This window comes from Sminthopsis crassicaudata, chromosome 1 (genome assembly GCF_048593235.1).
Source record: "Sminthopsis crassicaudata isolate SCR6 chromosome 1, ASM4859323v1, whole genome shotgun sequence".
In the NCBI taxonomy this organism is placed as follows: Eukaryota; Metazoa; Chordata; class Mammalia; order Dasyuromorphia; family Dasyuridae; genus Sminthopsis; species Sminthopsis crassicaudata.
Window position 1 is genome coordinate 338,521,141 of NC_133617.1, and position 21,706 is coordinate 338,542,846.

The 21,706-nt window shown below is 35.4% G+C and overlaps 1 protein-coding gene across 1 annotated transcript; it reads left to right on the forward strand.

Annotated features, from left to right (window-relative positions):
• The first annotated feature begins 4,754 nt into the window (after positions 1–4,754).
• Positions 4,755–5,696, forward strand: LOC141549536 (histone H3.3A-like). The gene has a single exon (XM_074279141.1). The coding sequence runs from the start codon at positions 4,912–4,914 to the stop codon at positions 5,320–5,322; it is 411 nt and encodes a 136-aa protein (XP_074135242.1). The 5' UTR covers positions 4,755–4,911; the 3' UTR covers positions 5,323–5,696.
• The last annotated feature ends 16,010 nt before the right edge of the window (positions 5,697–21,706 follow it).

A 21,706-nucleotide genomic window follows, 5' to 3' on the forward strand; every position in this document is an offset into this window, starting at 1 on the left:
AGTTGAGTAACATGCAGACACTCTTCTGAGCTCCTCCCCACAAAATGCTTTAAACTTCTTTAAATAATGACTCTAAATAAATTATAGAACACCAGAACCCACAAATATATGGAGTGAAACAATTTTCTAGTACAGGAAAACTTGGGAGGGTCAACAAGAAAAGTCTGCCCCACCAGCATGAGAATGGAACACAGTCTAGCCTCAGCCTCAGCAAACCAGGCTGATCAATCAGTAGTAGAAATGGTGGTGTTGGTACCTCTCAGGCTCCATACACTAAAGAAAACTTAGAAGGTTGGCAGGAAAGTTTTGTCAAACCTGGGATGGAATGGAGCACAGCATAGCACAGGTTACACCAGCACAGCCATTGTCCCAGCAAGCCCAGAGTAGGCTTGGGAGTCACTGAACCAGCAGTGGCAGGGGCAGTTTATAGAATTCTTAGCCTACAGTTGGTAAGGGGGTGAAACAATTGATCAGAAGGAGATTAGCAGGGTCTCTGCTAACACTGAGGAAAGACTCTGTTGCTTTGACCAGAATGGATCCAGCTTTCAGTCCTGAATGGCAAACTCAGAGTAAGGAGGAACATCAACAATAAAAGTGAGGATCCCCCTTACACATCTGGGGCAGAAAAGAATGTGTGTGGTCATCCACAGACGAGAGCTCAGGCCAAGAGAAGAGTAAACACATGTGTTCCTGGATCAAGGCCACCTTGGAAGCACTGAAAATTTATAAATCCCTATAAATATTTCTGAATACAACTGCAGAAAATCCCTGATGCTTAGAATACTGCACCATTTACCCTAGAAGCAGAGCTCTACTTTAACAAAGAGATAAAAAGTCAATATGTTGGGAAAATGAGCAAACAACAGAAAAAAAATCTGACCTTTGAAAGTCATTATAGTGACAAGGAAGATCAAAACACACACAGAAGATAACAATATCAAAGCTCCAACCCAAAGTACCTAAGAAAAATATGAATTGGTTTCAGATAATGAAAGAGCTCAAAAAGAATTCTGAAAATCAAATAAGAGAGGTAAAGGAAAAAATTGGGAAGAGAAGTCAGTGATAGAATAAAATCATTAAAAGGACAGTCAATTTCTTGGGAAAAAAACCACATAAATATTGAAGAAATAACACAAAAATACAATAATACAAAAAACCCAAAACAAAACAATGAGGAAGAAAATGCATTGAAAAGCAGAATTGGCAAAATGGAAAAGAGGACCAAAAATTAATTGAAGGGGGAAAAAAAATCTTCCTTAAAAAGTAGAATTATACCATTAGAAGGGGAAGTAGAAAAGTTTACTGAAGAAAATTATTCCTTAAAAATTAGAATTGAGCAAATGGCAACTAATGGCATTATAAGAAATAAACAATTAAACAAAATTAAAATAATGAAAATAAAAGAAGACTATGAGTTATCTCATTCAAACCCCCTCCCCACTAACTTGGAAAATAGATCCAGGAGAAATAATTTGAAGATTATTTGACTCACTTGAAAGCTATGATAAAAGAAAAGATCGTAGATATCATTTTTCAAGGTATTATCAAGGAAAATGTCCCTGATATTATAGAACCATAGGGTAAAATAGAAATATTAAAAATGCACCAATCACTTTCTGAAAGAGATGCTAAAATGAAAAATTTCAAGAATATTATAGAAACTTTCTGAGTTTCCATGACAAAGACAAAATAATGCAACTAGTCAGAAAACAAACAAACAAACAAACAAAAAAAAACCACTCAAATACTGTGGGATACATTCACTGCAACACAAGATTTAGTGGATTCTATATTAAAGAACCAGAGGGCTTGAAACATGATTTTCCAAAGGATAAAGAAAATAGGATTACATCAAGAAGCATCTACCCAGCAAAACTGAATATAATCTATCAGGGGAAAAGGGAGATATTAAATTAAATGGAGGGATTTCAAACATTCTTCCTGAAAAGATCATAAGCAAATAGAAAATTTGATTTTTAAAAACAAGACTCATATCTGGGGGAGGGGGGAAGGAAGGGAAAATTGGAAAAACAAGACTCATGAGGAGCATCTAAAGAGAAATCATAAGAAACTTAATATGGGCAAACTTTATATTCTTACATAGGAAAATGATGTGTGTAATTTATGAATAAAACAAAAAAAAAACTTTCTTATTTCTCATTTTTAGGCAGTTGGAAAGATACATATATATGTAGAGAGAAATGTGTAGATAACAGAGGGCACAGATGTGTGTTGAATCTGAAAGCATGCTATCTAAAAAAATATAATTATGGAGTCAGAGAGAAAATAATAGGGGAATTACTATTACTAGTGTGTCCTATTACTATTACTAGTTACAATTACTAGTGTAATTGTAGTGTAGTGTAGATCTCTTGAATCTATAGCTTAATAACCGGTAGCGCACTCAAGAACAGCCACGTGTAATCTTAAAAGCCTTTATTATACCTACTCACATAATGCCCTGACTTGATGCCCTGACTTGTTGGTTCCCGAGTGAACACCTGGTCAGAAGACCCACATGTTCACTACCAAAATCCTTACCTCTTTTGGCTACCCATCTTGGTTTGGCCACCCAGGCTAGAAAACCAGGGTAAAGAGCGCCAGGTTAAAGAAAGTGACTGCTGCCTGCAGTGGGCTTATATAGGGCCTGTGAGGTCACACACACAGCCAACTAGCGAAAGAGTCACCCATTACAAAGCTATCTCAATGTGGCCAAGATCCCACCTACAAGGCAGTCCTAATATCCACAGAAATTTCTTCCTGGGCCTCAATCTCCCGTTGCACCATGTCCGTCCATTTAAAGGGCCCTTACAATTCCCTTCTCTTGTTTTGCGGGAACCACATATCTCATCAAGATAAACTTTTAGCACCAGCTATAGTTCACTTGATCCATGAGATGACAGACTGTTATGCCCAAGGAGGTACAAAGCAGCAGATCAGTAAACAGAAGTATGACAATAAGAACCAGGCTCAACAGTGGCCCAAGTGTTCAGCCCATTCATCAAAGTCATACTCGAGATAATAAGCCAAAGAGGTTGGATACCAATAAAGTAGGATGTCAACACTGAGGTGGGAAGTCAACAAGGTAAAACATCACAATTCTAGTTAACAATTAAATATCAGTGAGGTAGGTTGTCACAATTCTAGTTACATTTATCACAATTCTAGAAGAATTGTAGTTTCTCACAATTCTCTATTGCACTTGTCACAATCCTAGAGCAATTCTAGTTTCACAGGTGCACATAAGCAAAGTTATGTCCAATAATATTGGCAGGTGGGTGCGTTGGTTTTTCACCCACTAATTTAAAAGCATAGTCCTTCAATAGGAAGCATAGGATAAAGCCTCTCCCCAGGCCCCATATGGCAAGTAGCCACGGGAGGAGTAATCAGGCCCACCGTCCATTCACAGTCTTTATATTGCATATCACCCAAAACAGTCCATTTCAGCTGCAACACTGGAACTGTGTCTGATGTGAAGCACGTGAAACTAATTGCCAATTGGACGGTTCCCTATTAACTTGTTTGAAGGTTGACCCTCTCCAGCTGTTCTGTGCTGACTTGATTGGTGGGACAAAGAGGGGGAAGTGACTGGTGTGGGAGGAGGAGGAGGAGGAGTAGAAACTTGGGTGGTGAAACTCACGCTCTCTCAAACTCGTGACCTGGCGTTGGAGGGTGACGGTAAAAGATCAAGAATAAAGACGTTTAGTGATCCTGACTCCGGCTGATTTCTGGAAAGACAGAGTTCCAGCAAGAAAGAGAAAGGAAGACTACTGATAAATATTCAAAGGATATGAACAGACATTTTTCAGATGAAGAAATTAAAGTCATTTCTAATCATATAAAAAATTCTCTAAATCACTACTGATTGGAGAAATGCAAATTAAGACAAGTCTGAGGTACCTTTTTATACCTACCAAATTGACTAAGACAAAAAATGATAATGATAAATGTTGGAGGAGATATGGGAAAACTGGGACATTGTTACATTGTTGGAATTGTGAAATGATCCAATCATTCAGGAGAACAATTTGGAATTGTGCCCAAAAGCATGCATACCTTTTGATCCAGCAGTATTGTTACAGGGTCAGTATCCCAAAGAGATTATAAAAAAGGGGAAAGGACCCACATGTGTGAAAATATCTATAGCAACCCTTTTTGTAATGGCAAGAAACTGGGAATTGAGTGGGGAATGGCCATTGGTTGGGGAATGGCCAAAGAAGTGATGGTATATGAACGCAATGGAATACTATTGTTCTATAAGAAATGATGAGCAGGCTGATTTCAAAAAAAGTCTGGAAAGACTTTCATGATTTGATGCTGAATGAAGTGAACATTGTATGCAAGTAACAACAAGATGATGTGATGATCAACATTAATGGACTTCACTCTTCTCAACAATGCAGTGATTCAAAACAATTCGAAATACTCAGGATGGAAAATGCCATCTGCATCCAGAGGGAGAATTATGGAAACTAATTATAAAGTATAGTACTTTTGTCTTTGTTTTATTTCTTATTTTTTTTTCCATTTTAGTCTGATTTTTCTTGTACAACATGACAAATATGAACATATGTTTAAAAGAATTGCACATATTTAACCTCTATCAGATTGCTTTCTGTCTGGGGAAAGTTGAGGTAAGGGAGAAAGGGAGAAAAATCTGGAACACAAAGTCTTTCAAAAGTGAATGTTGAAAATTATCTACATGTACATGGAAAATATAATACTACTGAAATTTTAAAAAAGAAAGATGGGAGCGCAGAGTGATTTAGTCATTGATCAGAGCAAGAGTAGTCCCGGACTTTTGCTACTCAGAGCGAGGCGGTGTCAATGGCATGGTGGAGCGGACAGAAGCGGCGGTATCAGCTGTGAATCCAGTGGAGAAAACATCGATTGTTCGTTCGGTAAGACAAGATGGCCCATACAAAGCAGACTGCTTGTAAGTCCACTGGTGGGAAAGCTCCACGCAAACAGCTGGCTACAAAGGCTGCCAGGAAAAGCGCCCCCTCTATTGGCGGGGTCAAGAAGCCTCACCGTTACCGGCCTGGTACCGTGGCCCTTCTTGAGATTCGCTGTTACCAGAAGTCAAGAGAGCTTTTGATCAGGAAACTTCCTTTCCAGCGGTTGGTGAGGGAGATTGCTCAGGACTTCAAAACAGACTTGAGGTTCCAGAGTGCAGATATTGGTGCCCTTCAGGAGGCTAGTGAAGCATATTTGGTGGGTCTCTTTGAAGATATTAACCTGTGTGCCATCCATGCCAAGAGAGTTACTGTCATGCCCAAAGACATCCAGTTGGCTCGCAGGAAACGGGGAGAAATAGCTTAAGTGAAGGCAGTTTTATGGTGTTTTGCAGTAAATTCTGTAAAATACTTTGGTTTTAACTTGTGACCTTTTTTTGTAAGAAATTGTTTATAATATGTTGCATTTGTACTTACCTCATTCCATCTTTCACACAGGATGAATGCGAAAAGTAACTGTTCACAGACCTCAGTGATGTGAGTGAGCATTGTTGCTCAGGAGTGACAAGTTGCTAATATGCAGAAGGGATGGGTGATATTTCTTGCTTCTCATGATGCATGTTTCTGTATATTAATGACTGGTTGGGTAGCTAAAATTGTAAGGTACTAGAATTGATATAAATGTGTACAGGGTCCTTTTGCAATAAAACTGGTTATGACTTGAAAAAAAAAAAAGAAAGATGAAGGGAAAATAAATCAGGTAAATTATCTCACATAAAAGAGGCAAGGAAAAGCTTTCACAGTAGAGGGGAATAGGAGGAGAGAGAGGAGAATGAATGAAATCTACCTAATTACAATTGACTCAAAGAGGAAATAACATGCATATTCAATTGTGCATAGAAATTTCTATCTTACCTTCAAGAAAGCACGAGGAGAAGATAGAGTAGGAGAATGGTAATGATTGAAGGAAAGGCAGTTTGGAGGAGGCATAGTCAGAAGCAAAATACTTTTGAGAAGGGATAGAGTGAAAGGAGAGTGAGATTAGAATAAATGGGAAGGAAATAAGATATGGCCATATGAAATAAAAATGCTCTAACTCACTATTGATTGGAGAAATGTAAATTAAAAGAATTGTGAGATATGATCTCATACCTATTAGATTGGCTAAAAGGACAAAAAAAAGAAAATGGCAAATGGCAAAAGGGATATGGGGAAAATCAGACATTGAATTGTTGGTAGAGCTGTGAACTGATTTAACCATTCTATAGAGCAATTATGAACTATATCCATGAGACATTGCATAGCCTTTGACCTATCAATACCATTACTTGTCTATATTCTAAAAGAGATAAAAAGGAAAAAATGACTTGCATATACGAAAATAATTGATAGTAGTTCCCCCCCCCTCCCCGGGGAAAAGAATTAGAAATAGAAAGGATGTCCATCATTGGGGGAATAGTTGAAAATTGTGGTGTATAATTATGATGGAATCTTATTTTGTGCTGTAAGAGGATGAGAAGAGTGCTCTCAGAAAAAATCTTGATAGGTTTCCATAAATAGTGCAAAATGACATGTACTACGTACAAAGAAACAGCAATATTATTTACCAATCAGCTGTGAATAACTTTTGTCAGTAATACAATGCTCTATGACAACTGTGAAGGACTTATGATGAAAAGTACTATCCATCCCTAGAAAAAGCATTATGGTATCTGAATACAGATTGAAACAAACATTTTAATTTTATTTTTTTCTTGAGGGTTTTTTCTCTATGTTTTCTTTCATTACATAATTAATATTGAAATTATTGCATGCCTTCTCAATGAGAGGTATGGACTCAAATACTGTAATTGGGGAAAAATAAAGTGCCAAACTGCAACAACAACAACAACAACAACAAAATGGCCTTAAGGAACTAATTCCCTCTATCCTCTCACACCCTTACATGACATGGACCTGGTTTAAATATAATCTATTTAAAAAATTTCACTCTTTAACTTATAGGTGTTGACTTCTGTTTGCTCTCAAAGCTCTTTATGTATATTTTCTATGATGATACTCAAATACTTGTGTAGCTCTGTGTTTAAACTTAGTATTTGATCAGATTTTAAGATTGCTCACTTCAAATTTTACTCATTTCAATATATTTTGTTGTTTGCTTTTAAATTTTTATGTTTTTAATATTAGATTATTTGCCATCTAGGGGAGAAGATTTGGGGAAAGGGAGGGAAAATTTTGGAGCACAGATTATGCAGGGGTGAATTTTGAAAATTACCTATTATATATTTTAAAAATAAAAAGTTTTAATAATAGTAAAATATTTTGAGGAAAAAATACATTTTATGTTCTTGTTGATCTACAAGCAATAAAAAATGAATTGGACTATTTTTAATAGGGACATTACAAAAGAACAAACAGCTTTAAAAAAAAAAAAAGGAAACATTTGTTTGTTAAGGTTGACTGATTTCTCAACTTCATTCCATTTTGGACAGAATAATATTCTTAACTAGTTAGTTATCCAACCTATTTCTTTTTTCTAGAGCATATATTCAGAGGAGGGATGAGTGTAGTTTTAAACCCAGATCTGTCATCATGTCACTTGAATTCTAGTTGCCTGGAAAAAGGGAACTGGCTTAGATGGCCTCTACAACTTTTTTTTTTTTTTTAATATAAATTCATGATCTCATGTTTATGCTGAAAGTCAAAAAACCTATCTTCCAGCTTTCAAATATAAGCTACAAAGAAAGATTTCCAATTCAACAATCTTTCAGACTGTCTTCTGTCTTTTAGAATGAATATCCTATTGGTACAACAATCTATACAAAATACCTTCATTTTTTAAAATCATTGGATACATAGAAAAACCTGTATATGCCTTGATTCTTTCCACATTTCATTGATGGCATGGAATATATTGGCAGTAAATTAGAACCTAATTGGTATAGAAGTCTCCCTCAAATGCAGTAGAGCAAGAATCACAAAGCCCATATAGGCATAAAATATTGGGTTCCTAACTGCAAGGTTAATTTTCTATTCACTATTTACCACTGAAATCAGTGTTTTGAATAAATGTTTAAGAAACAACTTGTGCAGAATAGTAAATTAAATTTTATTCAATGACATTCATTTTTTATCATTTATGACTAAAAATATTGACACATGAGCAACATTTTCAATGTATTTGATTATCATTAAATTTGCTTGGATTTGGAACTACAGTACCTAATATCACTCATATCTCAGTCTTTTAGACATAAAATCTAATAATAGACTGAGTCTATTTCTAATTTGTCATGCCAAGTATGACTCCAAAGTTAAGCCATGTTATTTGGTGGTTTGCTTGTGTCATTTTTTTCCTTCTTGTTTTATGTATAACTGTCTCAATGCTGTTATATCATTAGTTATCCACATTTCATACCTCGGTAGCATACAATCTGACAAAAAAAAGAAAATGCAAGCAGAGCATATTATGTTTTTCATAGGCTAGAAGAAAGAGAATTATACTAATTCAGTCATCTGATCAAAGCATAAATGGATGCATGTACAATTAATCTCAGAGCAGAGTCAAAGTCCAGACTCTGACATTGTAACCTTCTACATAAAGAGAAAATGGAGATTTCCTATCCATTTTCTTGAAATTTTAGAAATGTCATCTCTGTTAATCTGTTAATAGAAGTTGAATACTTGCTACATTTTCATGTAAAGAGAAGTTGGGTACTTGCTAATATTTTATACCTATTTTCTTGAAGTTTAAGATATGTACTCTAAAATATGTAATTAATAATATACTTATCCGATGCCTCATCATTATGTGAAAGTGACCCTGGGTTCTTTAAAGTTATGCTAACAAAATGGGAGAGTTTGGAGAATCCTTTATGATATAAGTTTTTGAGTGTATTATCATGACTAGAATGTTTCTTCCTTCTAAGGGACAGCCTTGTGCATCATGAAGCCAAACATAGTTAGCAGGTTGTTCAGTTGGTGACCACTTCATTAGACATTGTGATCCATGAAACAATTCAGAGCTATATTTAGGCAATTTGGCATTTGGGGCTAGAACTCAAAATTGCAACTAGGGCAAGAAACATAAAAGGCCTCTTAGGGAAGGGATGGAAACTCCTTTGTGGTGAGAGTCAGAAACTGCAGCTTAATAAAAGACCACTGTCACAGAGATTGCCCACAGAAATTTGCTTTCTGCCAGAAAGAGAAGCTTATTAGGTAGCTTCCAAATGCTTCCAATTTAAATCAACCTTAGCAGATGGAAACTTGGCATCCAAAGAACCTGATTATGTAGAGGCAGGGATTGAATGACAACCTTTACAAAAATAAATAATGTTATAGGAAGAGGAGAGAAGTAGGATTTTAATTCAATTATTTTCCCACTTCTATCCTTCAAAGTATCATATTAGATCTGATATAGACATTAGACTCCATGTAACATATTCAGAGACTACAAATCCCCTATGGGGTCAACAGTGGAAAGTTTATTTGTTAAGTGCTATAAATTTTAAATAGAGATCATATTTCATATATTCACAGAATAATATATTTGAAGTAGATCTCATAGTTCATTTTGTCTAATCTCTTCACTTTGAAAAAAAGAAAATAGAGACCCAGAGTTAGTGATAGAGCAGGGACTGGAATTTATAAAGTCAGGCTAGGACTCTGTCCTATCTATCCAAATTGTCTAAAAATTTCCTTCCTTATATATGTTGGGGTAATGATTCTTCTAGAGAACTCATTCACATTCTCAAGAATCAAGCATACAGGAAGCATGAAAGCAGGAAGTACCCTTGTCCTTTCCACTCAAAACCTAACTACATAGGTTAAAAGATCAAATTTATAGGCAGTTTTGTAGCAATGTGTGGAGTAGGAGAATTTTCTATTAAAGCCCTGAGTCTTTTCCCTGCCTCAATCCACTTGAATCACTGCCAGCCCTCACTTTCCATGATAGACAATGTTGAGCATGTGTGAGGATCTCCTAGACCTGGGAGAACAATTTTGGGATCACTGAAATAGATTCCTACTTTTAGTGGCTATTCATATATAAAATACAAATTGGACATGGTATTCTTTATCTAAATCCAATGCTCTTTATATTGTATCATGTAGTCTACCACTTATTTTTCATTTATTGTCTCATCATAGTTAAATCCTACTTTAGGAGGCCTAGTTGTAACTTGATGGACCTAAGACATTTATTCCCCAAATTTGATGAAAGAAAAGGTTTCTGAGATGAGGAGGCAATGTTGTCTGCAGGAAAATCAGTTCTGCCTCAGCCATTTACTTTTTCTGTTCCTCCCAAAGGACTTGGCTTCACAATAGAGATAATAAATAGAAAAAAATGAGAGCTTTACAACTTACTTCTATTCTTACCCTACCTCTAATCTATCACTAGATCCTACTCCATCACCAGATAACCATTAGAGAATAGTGTAATGGTATCTCAGAGAGGAAAGAGTAAATATTAAGGGGGTGAAGTGTGATTAACAGTATAAAATATTGCAGTGAGGCTAAAATGGATGATGCTGGGGAAAGCACTATTAAAATTATTAGTAATTTTGAAAAGAATGATTTCATTTGAGTTATAAACAAGGGTAATGTTTAGGTTGGGAACCTAGAAGACTGGAAGAATCAAGGTGCTCTCCCTCCATGCAAATAAACATGAAAGAAAGAGGAGTGGATTTTGGGGGGAAGAATGATGTAACTAGAATTCAACAGTGGCACCCCACCTTTGCTACACATTTTTCCCATTAAAAAGTAAAAATTTGTATGCTGTCTCAGCATCTTCCATTTGATTAGATAATAACTCTGGTGAGATGACCTCTTTTGGTACAGCCAGACTGGATGTCAAAGATGTGTGGGGAATGAAGAAGCACATAAAGTTCAGAGCAGTTGTTTGAATATAAGTCTCAGCTTTGTGGAGATATAGGCTGCAATCCATATTCCAGCCTTCTGAGTGGTTACTCACATATCCTTATGTGTAAATGCATAGTTTCCTTTAGTTTTACCTTTTCCCAATTCTTTCTAAATGTTTCTAAATATTATTGAAGGAATAGATTATAATCAATCTTGAAGTAAAATAATTTTGATGATACTTAAAGATCTTTTTAATGATCTTTGAATAAAGTGAACATGTCAATATAGTGGGTAAAATTCAGAATTTATCATTATTATAAAAAAATGACAGAGGGATATTAGCAACTACAGCTTCATATGCTTGCTTTCCAACTTGTATAGAATTTTTGAGAAAAATCTGCACTAATTAAGGGTATCCTTGATGAGGGTATTAGATGGGAAGCAATAGATTTTCTCAGGAAACTCAAGATGAGACCACTTTTATTTATCTAATATTTTTATTCAGTTCATTCAAAACATTTTTGGCATTTTTTTCTTTTTTTATTTAATTAATTTTTATAAAAAAAAATATGCATAGGTAATTTTCCATCATTGACAATTGCAAAACCTTTTGTTTCAACTTTTCCCTTCCTTCCTCCCACCCCTTCCCCCAGATGTCAGGTTGAGCAATATATGTTAAATATGTTAAAGTATAACTTAAACATGATATATGTATACATGTCCAAGCAGTTATTTTGCTGTACAAAAAGAATCAGACTTTGAAACAGTGTACAATTAGCCTGTGAATGAAATCAAAAATGTAGGTAGACAAAAATATAGTGATTGGGAATTTTATGTAGTGGTTCATAATCAATTCCCAGAATTCTTTCACTGGGTGTAGCTGGTTCATTTCATTACTGCTCTATCGGAACTGATTTGGTTCAGCTCATAGTTGGAGAGGGCCACGTCCATCAGAATTGATCATCATATAGTATTGTTGAAGTACATAATGATCTCCTGGTGCTGCTCATTTCACTCAGCATCAGATCATGTAAGTCTCTCCAGGCCTCTCTGAAATCATCCTGTTGGTCATTTCTTACAGAACAATAATATTCCATAATATTCATATACCACAATTTATTCAACCATTCTCCAATTGATGGGCATTCACTCAGTTTCCAGTTCCTGGCCACTACAAAGAGGGCTGCCACAAACATTCTTGCACATACAGGTCCGTTTCCCTTCTTTAAAATATCTTTGGGATATAAGCCCAATAGTAATGCTGCTGTATCAAAGGGTATGCAAGTTTGATAACTCTTCGAGCATAATTCCAAATTGCTCTCCAGAATGGTTGAATATATTCACAATTCCACCAACAATGTATCAGTGTACCAATTTCCCCAGGTCCCCTCCAACATTGAGCATTATCTTTCCCTGTCATTCTAACCAATCTGATAGGTGTGTAGTGGTTTCTCAGAGTTGTCTTAATTTGCATTTCTCTGATCAATAGTGATTTGAAACACTCTTTCATATGAGTTGAAATAGTTTCAATTTCATCATCTGAAAATTTTCTGTTCATATCCTTTGACCATTTATCAATTGGACAATGGCTTGATTTCTTATAAATTAGAGTCATTCTCTATATATTTTGGAAATGAGGCCTTTATCTTTTGACTGTAAAATGTTTTCTCAGTTTATTACTTCCCTTCTAATCTTGTCTGCATTAATTTTGTTTGTCCCAAAACTTTTAATTTGATATAATCATTTTTTTTTCTATTTTGTGATCAATAATGACTTCTAATTCTTCTTTGATCATAAATTCCTTCCTTTTCCACAAGTCTCAGAGGTAAACTATCCTATGCTCTTCTAATTTATTTATAATCTCACTCTTTATGCCTAGGTCATGAACCCATTTTGACCTGGTCTGATGTATGATGTTAAGTGTGGGTCAATGCCTAGTTTCTGCCATACTTCAATTTTTCCAGCAATTTTTTGTCATACAGTGAGTTCTCATAGTCTTTGGATTTGTCAAACACTATATTATTGAAGTTATTAGCTGGTGTTTTTTCCTTTGAATCTAACCTATTCCACTGATCAACTAGTCTATTTCTTAGCTAATACCAAATGGTTTTGGTAACCACTATTTATAATATAATTTTACATCTGGTACAGCTAGGTCACCTTCATTTGATTTTTTTTTCATTAATTCCCTTGAAATTCTTGACCTTTTGTTTTTCCATATTAACTTTGTTGTTATTTTTTCTAGGTCATTAGCATAGGTTTTTGCAGTCTGATTGGTATAGCGCTAAATACATAGATTAGTTTAGGTAGCATTGTGGAAGAGGAAGGAATTTATGACCAAAGAAGAACTAGAGATCTTAATTGATCACAAAATAGAAAATTTCAATTATATCAAAGTGAAAAGTTTTTGTACTAAAACTAATGCAAACAAGATTATAAGGGAAGCAATAAACCGGGAAAACATTTTCATAGTCAAAGGTGCTGATAAAAGCCTCATTTCCAAAATATATAGAGAATTGACTCTAATATATAAAAAATCAAGCCTATTTCCAATTGATAAATGATCAAACGATATAAACAGACAATTCTCAGATGAAGAAATTGAAACTATTTCTAGCCATATGGAAATGTGCTCCAAGTCATTATTAATCACAGAATGCTTCATTATATACTTCAACAACAATACTATAGGATGATCAATTTAGATGGATGTGGCTCTCTTCAACAATGAGATCAACCAAATCAGTTCCAATAGAGCAATAATGAAATGAACCAGCTACACCCAGTGAAAGAACTCTGCAAAATGAATATGAACCACTATATAGAATTCCCAATCCCTTTATTTTTGTCCACCTGCATTTTTTATTTCCTTCCCAGATTAATTGTACACTATTTCAAAGTCTGATTCTTTTTGTACAGCAAAATAACTGGTCCTGCTGATTTCACTTGGCATCATTTCATGTAAGTCTCTGTAGGCCTTTCTGAAATAATCCTGCTGGTCATTTCTTACAGAACAATAATATTCCATAACATTCTTACACAAACAATTTATTCAGCCATTCTCCAATTGATGAGTATCTACTTATCTTCCAGTTTCCGGTTACTATAAAAAAGGGCTTCCACAAACATTCTTGCACATACAGGTCCCTTTCCCTTCTTTTGGATCTCTTTGGGATATAAGCCCAGTAGTAACACTGCTGGATTAAAGGGTATTCACAGTTTGATACAGATAGAGTAAAGGTAAAAGGCTGAAGCAGAACCTATTATGCTTTGGATGAAGGAAAAAAAAAAAAAAAAAAAAAAGCAGATGTAGCCATCCTGATCTCAGATCAAGCAAAAGAAAAAAATTGATCTAATTAAAAGAGATATGGAAGGAAACTTTATCTTGCTTAAGGGTACTAGAGATAATGGAGCAATATCAACACTAAACATAAAAGCACTAAGTGGTATAGAATCTAAATTCCTAAAGGAAAAATTAAGAGAGCTCCAAGAAGAAATAAACAGCAAAACTATAATAGTAGGAGATCTCAAGCTTACATTCTCAGAACTAGATAAATCAAACACCAAAATAAATAAGAAAGACGTTAAAGAGGTAAATAGAATACTAGAAAAGTTAGATATCAAAGGTCTTTGCAGAAAACTGAATGGAGACAGAAAGGAGTACACTTTCTTCTTGGCCGTTCATGGAACATATACAAAAATTGAACATATATTAGGACATAAAGACCTCAAAATCAAATGCAGAAAGGCAGAAATAGTAAAATCATTCTTTTCAGATCATGATGCAATAAAAAATACTTTCAATAAAAAGCCAGGGAAAAATAGACCAAAAAGATATTCGAAATGAAATAATCTCATACTAAAGAATTTATGAGTGAAACAGCAAATCATAGATAAAATTAATAATTTCATCTAAGACAATGACAATAATGAGACAACATAACCAAAATTTGTGAGATGCAGCCAAAGCAGCAATAAGGGGAAATTTATACCTCTAAAGCCTTATTTGCATAAAATGGAGAAAGAGAAGATCACTGAATTGGGCTTGCAACTAAAAAAGCTAGAATGGGAGCAAATGAACCCCCCCAGACAAACACTAAACTTGAAATTCTAAAAATAAAAGGAGAGGTTAGAAAAACTGAAAGTAAAAATTCTATTGAAATAATAAATAAAACTAAGAGTTGGTTTTATGAAAAACAAACAAACAAACAAAATAGATAAACCTTTGGTAAATTTGATTAGAAAAAGGAAAGAGGAACATCAGATAGTTAGTTTTTAAAATGAAAAGAGACTCTGTTCCAACCTTTTACCTTTACTCTGTATGTATCTCCCTGCTTTAAGTGTGTTTCCTGCAGACAACATATTGTAGGGTTCTGATTTTTGATCCAATCTGCTATCCGTCTCCGTTTGATGGGAGCGTTCATCCCATTCACATTTACAGTTAAAATTACTAATTCTGTATTTCCTGCCATCATATTATCCCCAGATTATGCTTTTTCCCTTGACCCCCCTGATCCCCCTCCCCGATATTTAATTTACAGACCCCCCCTTGTGACGCACAACGCTCCCTTTTTTTTTTTAGTGTCCCTCCCCCCTCCCTCCAAGTCCCTTCACTTATTCTCCTTTTCCTTTTCCCTTTTCCTCTCCCCCCTTTTAATGAGGTGAGAGAAAATTCTCTGAAAAACAAATATGTTAATTATTTACTCTTTGAGCCTCTCCTGATGAGAGTAAGATTCACACAATGATTCTCCCCTCACTAAATTCCCTCAGATATGGTGTATTTTTTATGCCTCTTTCTGAGATGTAGTTTCCCTCTTTTTATCATTCCTTCCCCTTTTTCTGAAATGACCTCCTTCTCTTTACTACACCCCCCTTTTTTTCTTTTATATCAGTAAAATCAAATTATCCTTGTGTACTTTTTATATACCGACAACAGAGTTACAGTTCTCAAGGGTACTGTATACCTTTTTCTGTTTCTCTTCAGTCTTGTGGATGTAGATCAAATTTTTTGTTTAAGTCTGATTTTTTTCTTGGAAACATATAGAATCCCTCTATTTCATTGAATGACCATCTTCTTCCATGGAAAAAGATGCTAAACTTAGCTGGGTAGTTCATTCTTGGTTGCAGTCCTTGATCTTTTGCCTTACGGAATATCAGGTTCCAGGCCCTTCTATTTTTTAATGTGGAAGCAGCCAGATCTTGGGTGACCCTTATTGTGGCGCCTTGGTATTTAAATTGTTTTTTTCTAGCTACTTGCAGGATTTTCTCCTTTGTGTGGTAATTCTGCAGCTTAGCCACAATATTCCGTGGTGTTCTTTTTTAGGGTCTATTTCAGAAGGAGTTCGATGAATTCTTTCCACATCTACTTTCCCCTCTGTTTCTATTATCTCTGGACAGTTCTCTTTGATAATTTCCTGTAAAATAGAATCTAGGCTCTTTTTTTGGTCATAGTTTTTGGGAAGTCCAATGATCCGCAGATTATCTCTCCTAGATCTATTTTCCAGGTCTATAGATTTTCCCAGTAAGTATTTGACGTTGTTCTCCAGCTTCTCATTTTTTTTTGTTTTGTTTGACTGATTCTTGGGTTCTCTGTGAATCATTCATTTCTATTTGTTCCATCCTGACTTTTAAGGAGTTATTTTCTTCTTTCACAGTTTTTAGTTCTTTTTGTAAATGCCCAATTTTGTTTTTAAATGAATTATTTTGCTCTATTGAATTTTTTTCCATTTCCCTAATTTTTTTTTGAGAATTATTTTCTTTTTCCAATTCAGAAATTCTATTTTCTTGAGACTTTTTTATCTTTTCCAATTCAGAAATCCTACTTTCCTGTGATTTTTTAACCTTTTCTAATTCACAAATTTTGTTTCCCTGCATCTCCTGTGAATTCTTTATTTTTTCCAACTCCAATTTCAGGACGTTGTTATTTTCTATCATAGCTTCCCTTTCCTTTCCCCATTTTTCTTCAAACTCTCTTAACTTTTTAAGAGTCTCTTCTAGGAGAGAGTTATGTGATGGGGGGCAGGAATCATTCCCCTTTAGGTTGTTATCTGCTGAATCTTTGCTGTTAACTTCCTCGGGGTTGGATACCCGCTCTTTCTCTGTGTAGAAGGAATCTATGGTTTTTCTGGCTTTTTTGTTCATATTTTAAAAAATCTTTTGGGGTCTGTCCCTGGGGTAGGAAATTATTTATTTACTTCTTTACCAGCTTCCTCCCAGACCGGGTGGATGCAGCCGCTCTAGCGCCTGAGCTAAGATAGAGCTCTGGGAGAGAGTTCCCCACCCCCTCCCTGGAAGTGCCTCAGATGTGACCAGCACTGCTGTGTCCCGAGGGCGCTGTGTTTTAGTGGCTTCCCTGAGGTTGAGATTGAACAGTAAATACAGCACAAAGCCTAGCCTATGTGTCCCGGTAGGGCGTGGATGTCTGCAGCAGGTGACGTGAGAAGCCCCTGCGCTCAAACTGGAAGTGTCTGCCAGAAACCGTGGTCCCAAGTTCAAAGGTTCTGCTTCTTTGGGACTTCCCTATCTGAGTTCCACTCCCTCCAGCTAAGCTAGGCAGTGTGTGTTGCCTTGGGCCGTATCCACCCACCTGTCAATCTCTTAACTATTTTCAGGAGGGAGCTGAGGCCACACCCCCTGGTGCCGAGATCTGCTGAGTCACCCCCAGGGTCCTGGAAAATCTAATCTATCTGAATTTTTAAGGTATTTTAGCTTTCTCTTCTGAACTGCTATATTATAAGCAGAGAAGAGCTAACAGCCTGTGCCAGATTCCTTTATCTCAGTGGCTTCTCTGATCCCAGAGCCCTTCACAGCGCAATCGGCGCAGTATGCTAGCACCCAGCCGTCTGTGCTGGCCTCTCTTCTTCCTCCCCTGGGAACTGACCTTTTCTGTTGAAACTCCAGATTCTCTTCAGCTGGTAAATCGTGCTTCCAGTCCTTGTGGTATCTATCAGTCCAGAGCTATTTCTGAGGCTGATTTATCTAATTGGTTGTGAGGGAGTGAGGACGTTCACAGAGTCATGTGTTTCTTCTCTGCCATCTTGGAGTTACTTTGCCCAACTTTATGCCAATAAATTTGATAACTTAAGTGAAATGGATGACTTCCTCCAAAAATATAGGCTCCCTAGATTAACAGAGGAGGAGATAAATTGCTTAAATAGTCCCATTTCAGAAAAATAAATAGAACAAGCTATTAATCAACTCCCCAGGAAAAAGTCCCCAGGGCCAGATGGATTCACATGTGAATTCTACCAAATATTTAAAGAACATTAACCCCAATATATAAATTATTTGAAAAAATAGGGGATGAAGGAGTCCTACCAAACTCCTTTTATGACACAGACATGGTACTGATACCTAAACCAGGTAGATCGAAAACTGAGAAAGAAAATTATAGACCAATCTCCTTAATGAATATTGATGCTAAAATCTTAAATAAGATATGAGCAAAAAGACTTCAGAAAATCATCTCCAGGATAATACACTATGATCAAGTAGGATTTATTCCAGGAATGCAGGGCTGGTTTAATATTAGGAAAACTATTAATATAATTGACCATATTAATAATCAAATTAATAAGAACCATATGATCATCTCAATAGATGCAGAAAAAGCATTTGACAAAATCCAACATCCATTCCTACTAAAAACTCTTTTTTTTTTTTTTTTTTTTTTCATAATCTACTTTTTTTTTTTATTATATATATATATATTTTATAATATTATCCCTTGTATTCATTTTTCCAAATTACCCCCCCTCCCTTATTCCCTCCCCCTGACGACAGGCAATACCATACATTTTACATGTGTTACAGTATAGTCTAAGTACAATACATGTGTGTGAATGTCATTTTCTTGTTGCACAATAAACATTAGAATCCGAAGGTACATGCAACCTGGGCAGACAGATATTAGTGCTAACAATTTACATTCCCCTCCCAGTGTTTCTTCTCTGGGTGTATCTACCTCTGTCCATCATTGATCAACTGGAAGTGAGTTGGATCTTCTTTATGTTGAAGATTTCCACTTCCATCAGAATACATCCTCATACAGTATCGTTGTTGAAGTGTACAGTGATCTTCTGGTTCTGCTCATTTCACTCAGCATCAGTTGATTTAAGTCTCTCCAACCCTCTCTGTATTCCTCCTGCTGGTCATTTCTTACTGAGCAATAATATTCCATAACTTTCATATACCACAATTTACCCAACCATTCTCCAACTGATGGACATCCATTCATCTTCCAGTTTCTAGCTACAACAAAAAGAGCTGCCACAAACATTTTGGCACATATATGTCTCTTTCCGCTCTTTAGTATTTCTTTGGGATATAATCCCAGTAGTAGCGCTGCTGGGTCAAAGGGTATGCACAGTTTGATAACTTTTTGGGCATAATTCCAGATTGCTCTCCAGAATGGCTGGATTCTTTCACAACTCCACCAGCAATGTATTAGTGTCCCAATTTCCCCACATCCCCTCCAACATTTGTCATTATTTGTTCCTGTCATCTTAGCCAATCTGACAGGTGTGTAGTGGTATCTCAGAGTGGTCTTAATTTGCATTTCTCTGATCAGTAGTGATTTGGAACACTCTTTCATGTGAGTGGAAATAGTTTCAATTTCTTCCTCTGAGAATTGTCTGTTCATATCCTTTGACCATTTATCAATTAGAGAATGGTTTGGTTTCTTATAAATTATGGTCAGTTCTCTATATATTTTGGAAATGAGACCTTTGTCAGAACCTTTGTTTTTAAAAATATTTTCCCAATTTGTTACTTCCCTTCTAATCTTGTTTGCATTAGTATTATTTGTACAGAAACTTTTTAGTTTGATGTAATCAAAATCTTCTATTTTGTGATCAATAATGATCTCTAGTTCTCCTCTGGTCATAAATTCCTTCCTCCTCCACAAGTCTGAGAGGTAGATTATCCTCTGTTCCTCTAATCTATTTATTATCTCCCTCTTTATGCCTAAATCATGGACCCATTTTGATCTTATCTTGGTATATGGTGTTAAGTGTGGATCCATATCTAATTTCTGCCATACTAATTTCCAGTTTTCCCAACAGTTTTTTCCGAATAATGAATTTTTATCCCTAATGTTGGAATCTTTGGGTTTGTCAAAGATTAGATTGCTATAGATGTACCCTTTTTTGTCCTTTGTATCTAATCTGTTCCACTGATCTACCGGTCTATTTCTTAGCCAATACCAAATGGTTTTGGTGACTGCTGCTATATAATATAGCTTTAGATCAGGTACACTTAGACCACCTTCCTCTGAGTTTTTTTTCATTAGTTCCCTTGCAATTCTTGACCTTTTATTCTTCCATATGAATTTTGTTGTTATTTTTTCTAGGTCATTAAAATAGTTTCTTGGGAGTCTGATTGGAATAGCACTAAATAAATAGATTAGTTTGGGGAGTATTGTCATCTTTATTATATTCGCTCGGCCTATCCAAGAGCACTGAATGTCTTTCCAATTATTTAAATCTGATTTTATTTTTGTGGCAAGTGTTTTGTAATTTTTCTCATATAATTCCTGACTTTTCTTTGGTAGATGGATTCCCAAATATTTTATACTATCAACATTTGTTTGGAATGGAATTTCTCTTTGTATCTCTTGCTGTTGCATTTTGTTAGTGATATATAAAAATGCCGAGGATTTATGTGGATTTATTTTGTATCCTGCCACTTTGCTGAAATTTTGAATTATTTCTAGTAGCTTTTTAGCAGAGTCTTTGGGGTTCTCTAAGTATACCATCATGTCATCTGCAAAAAGTGATAGTTTAATTTCCTCATTTCCTACTCTAATTCCTTGAATCTCTTTCTCGGCTCTTATTGCCGAGGCTAGCGTTTCTAGTACTATATTGAATAGTAATGGTGATAGTGGGCAACCTTGTTTCACTCCTGATCTTACTGGGAAAGGTTGCAGTTTATTTCTATTGCATATTATGCTTACTGACGGTCTTAAATATATACTCCTGATTATTCTAAGGAATAATCCATTTATTCCTATACTCTCAAGAGTTTTTAGTAAGAATGGATGTTGGATTTTGTCAAATGCTTTTTCTGCATCTATTGAGATGATCATATGGTTCTTATTAATTTGATTATTAATATGGTCAATTATATTAATAGTTTTCCTAATATTAAACCAGCCCTGCATTCCTGGAATAAATCCTACTTGATCATAGTGTATTATCTTGGAGATGATTTTCTGAAGTCTTTTTGCTAATATCTTATTTAAGATTTTAGCATCAATATTCATTAAGGAGATTGGTCTATAATTTTCTTTCTCAGTTTTCGATCTACCAGGTTTAGGTATCAGTACCATGTCTGTGTCATAAAAGGAATTTGGTAGGACTCCTTCATCCCCTATTTTTTCAAATAATTTATATAACATTGGGGCTAATTGTTCTTTAAATGTTTGGTAGAATTCACATGTGAATCCATCTGGCCCTGGGGATTTTTTCCTGGGGAGTTGATTAATAGCTTGTTCTATTTCTTTTCTGAAATGGGACTATTTAAGCAATTTATCTCCTCCTCTGTTAATCTAGGGAGCCTATATTTTTGGAGGAAGTCATCCATTTCACTTAAGTTATCAAATTTATTGGCATAAAGTTGGGCAAAGTAACTCCTTATTATTTCTCTAATTTCCTCTTCATTGGTGGAAAGATCCCCCTTTTCATTTGTAAGACTATCAATTTGATTTTCCTCTTCTTTTTTTTGATCAAATTTACCAAAGGTTTATCTATTTTATTGGCTTTTTCATAAAACCAACTCTTGGTTTTATTTATTAATTCAATAGTTTTTTTACTTTCAATTTTATTGATTTCTCCTTTTAATTTTTGTATTTCGAGTTTAATTTTTGGTTGGGGGTTTATAATTTGGTCTTTTTC